Source organism: Triticum urartu, chromosome 3, assembly GCF_003073215.2.
Source record: "Triticum urartu cultivar G1812 chromosome 3, Tu2.1, whole genome shotgun sequence".
Classification (NCBI taxonomy): Eukaryota; Viridiplantae; Streptophyta; class Magnoliopsida; order Poales; family Poaceae; genus Triticum; species Triticum urartu.
In genome coordinates, this window is record NC_053024.1 from 146,435,189 (window position 1) to 146,441,654 (window position 6,466).

A 6,466-nucleotide genomic window follows, 5' to 3' on the forward strand; every position below is an offset into this window, starting at 1 on the left:
TGCAGAGTAATGATCACTAATGCGATCTGCACAACACATGTGGAGGCATGGTTCTAGATCTCCATCTCTCTAGCCACATGTTATATGTCAAAAGTGGACCGATCCTAGTACACATACGCGCTACAAGAGTAATCTACATATGCCATCGCCTTAGTTTTCTCAGGCTGGTTTTCACTAGGTTTTTTTTTTCATCGAAGCTAGAACTTTATTTCAGAATCATTCGGTTACAGTCTGTCCGAAGGCTAACAAGGAGGAAATCGGGGCTCTGCTCTAACCAGCACTCCGTGGCCTCGAGAGAGCAAGCACGTTGTGCACACGAGTGAGCCGGAGTATTGAACTCCCTGCTGACATGGTGAACCGAAAAGGAAACAAAATTGAGGACTATATCATCTAGTTCTCGTAAGATAGGCGCGGCTACCGATCGAGAGTTGCCGCGCGAGTTCCATTGGGTGACCAGCTCCATGCTATCGACCTCCATGATCACATGTGACATCCCGCGAAGCTGAGCAAAGATCACACCCTCCCGGAATGCTAGTAGTTCGGCGATGAAAGGATCTGAAACGCCATCTAGCGGCTTGCACCAAGCCCCAATGAAGGATAAATGGGACCGGGCAACACCACCAGCTCCGCCTGTTAATCCATCCGGGAAAACCGATCCATCAGTGTTGATGGTAATCCACCCCGCGTCAGGGGGTCTCCAGCCCTGTCCCGCCTGCATCCTTGTGCGACGAACAGGTAACTCCAGCAAAGATAGGGTTTCATGGATCCATTTGATTGCCTGAACAAGATCATATCCATCTTGATCATGAGTCCACTTGTTCCTGGAGGTCCATATAGCGTGCATGATTATGATGATCTTGCATCTGTTATCGTCTGTGAACATAGGATCCAACACAATATCGCACGCCCACGTTAACGGGTGCAGCCGAGGGAGTTGAAGGTCGAACCGCTCCTTGGCCGCAATCCAAAACTGCTTCGCATGCGAGCATGAAATAAGCACATGCATCAAATCTTCATCCATTGCCTGACAGATGTCACAGCATCCGGGTTTTCACTAGGTTGATTAAGTCTTTCCCCATAGACGCAACCATTCTTAGGTTTACCACTACTCCCCTACAATTGCAAAGACGAAAACAGAAGAATATTACTGTCACCTCTTTACCTCAACACCTTAACCTCTAGAACAATAATAATATTGTCCATGGTCAATCTAGGCAAAAAAATGCGAGTGAAGCCTTCTCTCAACATTAATGGAGGCTATTAGCTGGACATAAATACGAAGATATCATATCTCCTATAGGAATTCAGTAGTTGAGAGGTCGAAGACAAACAGGAAACTAGTTGAGAAGTACTCCAGAAGAAGGCATCCACATAATTGAATCTATATCTGAAGGCTGAAAATGAATCGAGTGACCCTAAATTTATTTTCAGCGGACTTACCACTAGCCTCTGCTTTTTCTTGCCCATTTTTTACACGTAACAAGTAACCACTCATCTCTCGATCCATTTCCATTTCACTCAACAGTCGACACGGCAATGCCACCACATATTTTCGTGGACGCCTTGAGTGCATGGTTACCAGCGTTACCAGTACGGCGCCAGAAGCCCATAACGCTCGTCTTTCTTCGACGACATGGCCGTGTCGCCTCTTGCACTCGTGCTCCTCCTCCTCGCCTTCGCCGTGTCTCTCTTGTACATCCTCCGTAGGCCCGCCCCTCTGCGCAGCGGCAGCGATGGAGGACGGAGGCATCTTCCGCCGTCACCGCGCGGCCTCCCGCTGCTCGGCCACCTACATCTCCTCGGCTCGTTGCCGCACCGGGCCCTGCGGTCCCTGGCCGCCGCACACGGCCCGGTCCTGCTGCTCCGGCTCGGCCGCGTGCCCGCCGTGGTCGTGTCCTCGCCGGCCGCCGCGGAGGAGGTGATGAGGGCCCGCGACCTGGCCTTCGCGAGCCGGCCCCGGAGCGCCATGGCCGACCGGCTCCTCTACGGGCGCGACGTAGCGTTCGCGCCCTACGGCGAGTACTGGCGCCAGGCGCGCCGCGTGTGCGTGGTCCACCTCCTCAGCCCGCTCCGCATCCTCTCCTTCCGCGGCGTCCGGGAGGAGGAGGCCGCCGCGCTGGTCGAGCGCGTCCGCGGAGCGGCGGCGGGCGGCGCCGCCGTGGACCTGTGTGAGCTCCTCGTCGCCTACGCCAACACGGTGGTCTCGCGCGCCGCGTTCGGGGACGACAGCGCGCGCGGCCTGTATGAGGAAGGCAACAAGGGACGCGAGCTGAGGAAGGTGTTCAACGACTTCCAGGAGCTGCTCGGCACGGCGCCTCTGGGGGAGCTCCTGCCGTGGCTGGGGTGGTTGGACGCCGTGAGGGGGATGGAGGGGAAGATCAGACGGACGTTCAAGGCGCTCGACGGTGTGCTCGAGAAGGTGATCGACGACCACCGCCGCCGGCGTCAAGCCGGCCAGCAGACGGGAGATGACGGCGGCGATCACAGGGATTTCGTGGACGTGTTGTTGGACGTGAGCGATACTGACGACGAAGCTGGCATGCGTCTCAGCACGACCGAAATCAAGGCCATCATTTTGGTACAGTACGTGTTTATTATGCCGCCGTGCTCGTTGTTAGTGGTTAACATGTTTCTTGTACGTACGTCGTCGACGCGCAGGACATGTTCGCGGCGGGCACGGACACGACGAGCACGGCAATGGAGTGGGCCATGGCGGAGGTCATCACGCACCCAGACAGCATGCGTAAGCTCCAGGATGAGCTCAGGGCGGCCGTCGGTGGCTCCGGGCACGTCATCACCGAGGACCACATCGACAAGCTGCACTACCTCAAGGCGGTGGTCAAGGAGACGCTACGCCTGCACCCACCGATCCCGCTCCTCGTGCCCCGAGAGCCACAAGACGACGCCGAGATACTCGGCCACCACGTCCCGGCGGGCACGCGGGTGGTCATCAACGCGTGGGCCGTCGGCCGGGACCCGGCGGCGTGGGAGCGCGCCGAGGAGTTCGTACCGGAGAGGTTTCTCGACGGCGCGGTGGACTACAAGGGGCAGGACTTCCAGCTGATACCGTTCGGTGCTGGGCGGCGGGGGTGCCCCGGGGTCGGATTCGCCGCGGCGACCGTTGAGATGGCGCTGGCGAGTTTGATGTACCATTTCGACTGGGAGCCGGCCGGGGCGTCGCTGGACATGCGCGAGGTGAACGGGCTCGCCGTGCATCTCAAGTCCGGCCTGCCGCTTGTCGCTAAACTGCGGTTTCGTTAGATAAACTTTGTTGCTATGCAAGAAGAAACTGTAAAAATCTGTAAAAATGTATTGTAGTGTTTGCTTCAAAGCCTAACCGAATCTTGCATGGATCTCAGTATTGTAGTGTACTGTAGGGTTTCATGGAGAATTGAGGTATATGAGAGAATTCAAACTGGAGGCAGAAGGCAAAAGGAGCAAAGAGAAGGTAGGGAGACGACTAATTTCTTTTCGTTTTTTAGTCTACTGATTTCATTTCTTATGACCCCATCAGAACAGTGGTTCAACGTAACGTATATATCCTCGACAGAAGACACTCCAGGCCATGGGCCAAATGCTCACACACTTGCATGCGAATTTTCTTTTAAAATGTTGATATCTTTATAAAATCTCGAAACTATATTTCTCTTTGAAAAAAGGAAAATTTATCTCCTCGTCGTTGCCGTCGCGAACGAAGAGTTACCCTTCGATGCAGTCGTGGATAAAGAGATGGTCTTCGGACCAGTTCTTTTGGGCGATTCTACCCCCTCCCCAGCTTCTCTCAGAATCACCACTCCATATGTTTTTTACAATCCTATCTAATTAGACCTTAACTAGATAAGATTGTAAAAAAAATATGTAGTGACGATTTTGAGAGAAGCTGAGGAGGGGGGCGATTCTGAAAGAATCGCCGAAAAGAACTGGCCCTTTGTGGCGGCTACGGAAGAAGCGGGAGCCTTCGTGGAAGAAGAGTTGTCTTTGTCACTAGCCAGAACAAAAAACTTGCAAGACAACTCTGCTCCGACCTGACCATCATGACCACCGCCCACCAACTAGGACATCCGTCTTCCCAGGAAAGGAGGCCTAGAACGAGGCCTCAGGAGAGTAAGCGACCTCCGCCTTTCACGCGTATAGTGTAGTCGTCTTCACCTTGAGCGTAATATCAAGCCTATCTTGGTACGGCGTGACGGCTACTTCCGGGTCCTTATAGCCAGACACTACGGCAAGCAGGAGTGCGACGTCGTCTACTTCTAGCCGTCACCATCGAAGAAGATGCTGCCCTGATGTACAGGTATCCAATCGCGTGTGTGTGTTGCTTAAAATTTTAAATAGCGCACAACTTCACGAACTAGTCCTTCTATTTGTAGATGGATGTGGGAGAAAATTTACATGTTGCCATTGAAGATTTAGCGGACAACTGCTCTGACGGCTATGGCGTGGTACTTAAAACAGTGGTATAGCTTGCGTGTTTCCAGCCACCTTATCTGAGCACGCGCGACGACGACGAGTGCTGGCCTGGAAGACTGCGTGACACGGCGACGGGCGTTGGCCCTGATACTCTGGACGACTGTGCACGAGGACAACGGCGCCGGCCATGATGCTCTGGACCTGGACGACTGCGCGAGTGAAGACGGCCATGAGTTGCGCTCGTATTTCTCTTTCTCCTGTGTGGACGTGAACGTGCGGGAAGGCTGCATGGGGTCATCTTATCCATGGATCAGGACAGTACCTGATCGGGGGTGTAGAATAGTGTATGTAAAACACAGCAACAATCAGCGTGTTGTATTTATCCTCATGTACGAAATCCATTTATGCGGATGTCATCAATGACGGGCAACCTTTCCAACAACAAAAAAATTGTGTGTGGACAATGAAATTCCTCTTGAAAATAAAAATCTTCATGTGGTATTTGGAGTAGATCGTAAGGTTGTTCTCACGGGCTTCTACTCTGTCGGACCACGTGTTCCACTCCGACGATTGGGACATACTCTTTCCCAATGCGCACCTTCAGGCTATCACCACAGTTTGCTCGGATCATGCTCCATTATATCTTCAGGGGTGCGTCGACAACCCGAGAAAGCCTTCCTTTAAATTCGAGGAATTCTGGCTTCGTCTCCTGGGCTTCAAGGACACCGTTGCCTTGGCATGGAACAAACCTGTTCAGGCCTGAGATGCCATCCGCAAGATTTATATCAAGCTCTGTCGGACCATGAAGGCCCTGCGCAAGTGGCAAAAGGAAAAGGTCGGGATGCTTGGCTCCCAGTTCGCAGTTGCCAAGGAGATCATCTGGCGCCTAGATGTTGCTGAGGAGGGAAGACCGCTCTCGGACTCGGAGAGGGAATTGCGTAAACAACTTAAGGCCTCGTACCTGGGGCTCCTCGCCATTCAGAAAATCAAGCTGAGACAGCGTTCTCGGCTCAACTGGATCCGACTGGGGGATGCCACCACAAAGCTTTTCCATGCTCGAGCGAACGGACGAAGGCGTAAGAACTTCATCCAGACAATCACCACCACCTCGGGGCTGGCAATTACCAGACAGGACAAGGAACGGGCCCTTCTGGACCACTTCCAGGCTAACATCGGCACGCCTACCCTGCACACCAAGTCCATTGTCTGGGAGAGCATCGGGATGCAGCGCCATGACCTATCGGCTCTGGACGCTCCATTCGACGAGGCGGAGATTAAGGAGGCGGTATTCTCCTTACCTTCGGTCAAGACCCCGTGCCCTGATGGTTTCATCGGCGCCTTCTTCAAATCATGCTGGGAGATCATCAAAGTGGATGCCGTGGCTGTGGTGATGCAGCTCGCGAACCTGAGAGGCGACTGCGCTGGCCTGATCAATTCTGCCAACATTATTCTGCTCCCGAAAAAAGCCGGCGCATCCTCGATTGGCGACTATCGCCCAATCAGTTTGATACACGGCATCTCCAAGATCTTCTCCAAGCTGTTGGCTAACCGACTAGCCCCTCTGCTTCCATCGCTGGTTTCCAAGTGCCAGAGTGCCTTTGTGCAGAAACGGTGCATCCACGATAATTTCCTACACGTGCAAAACTTGATCAAAGAATTGCACCGCTCTTCAACGCCAGGCCTTTTCCTCAAGCTCGACATCTCCAAGGCTTTCGACTCTGTGGGTTGGGCTTACCTCCTGGAGGTGCTGCAACAGTTGGGATTTGGGCAGCGCTGGCGGGATTGGATCTGCATGACCCTCGCTTCATCTTCCTCTAGGGTGCTGTTAAATGGGGAGCCGGGAACCCCATTCGTACATGGAAAAGGCCTTCGTCAGGGCGACCCGGTGTCGCCTATGCTCTTCATTCTGGCCATCGATCCTCTGCAACTTATGTTTCGGGCGGCTTCCCAGGCCGGGATCCTCAAGCCCATCAGGGCGCGGACGGCCTCCTGCAGGGTTTCTCTCTATGCAGACAATGCGGGCATCTTCGCTAACCCGGTCAAAGAAGAGATTGACGCC

General features: G+C 53.9%; 1 protein-coding gene across 1 annotated transcript; it reads left to right on the plus strand.

The window, feature by feature from the left end:
* Positions 1-1,509: 1,509 nt before the first annotated feature.
* LOC125543348 (cytochrome P450 71A1-like) lies at positions 1,510-3,427 on the plus strand. The gene is made up of 2 exons (XM_048706663.1): positions 1,510-2,578; positions 2,659-3,427. The coding sequence occupies exons 1-2, from the start codon at positions 1,634-1,636 to the stop codon at positions 3,259-3,261; spliced, it is 1,548 nt and encodes a 515-aa protein (XP_048562620.1). The 5' UTR covers positions 1,510-1,633; the 3' UTR covers positions 3,262-3,427.
* The last annotated feature ends 3,039 nt before the right edge of the window (positions 3,428-6,466 follow it).

Bases quoted from the DNA above. Each gene is read 5' to 3' on its own strand.
- LOC125543348 (XM_048706663.1), top strand. From the start codon at position 1,634: ATGGCCGTGTCGCCTCTTGCACTCGTGCTCCTCCTCCTCGCCTTCGCC. The intron at 2,579-2,658 runs GTACAGTACGTG...GTCGACGCGCAG, and splicing joins AAATCAAGGCCATCATTTTG to GACATGTTCGCGGCGGGCAC.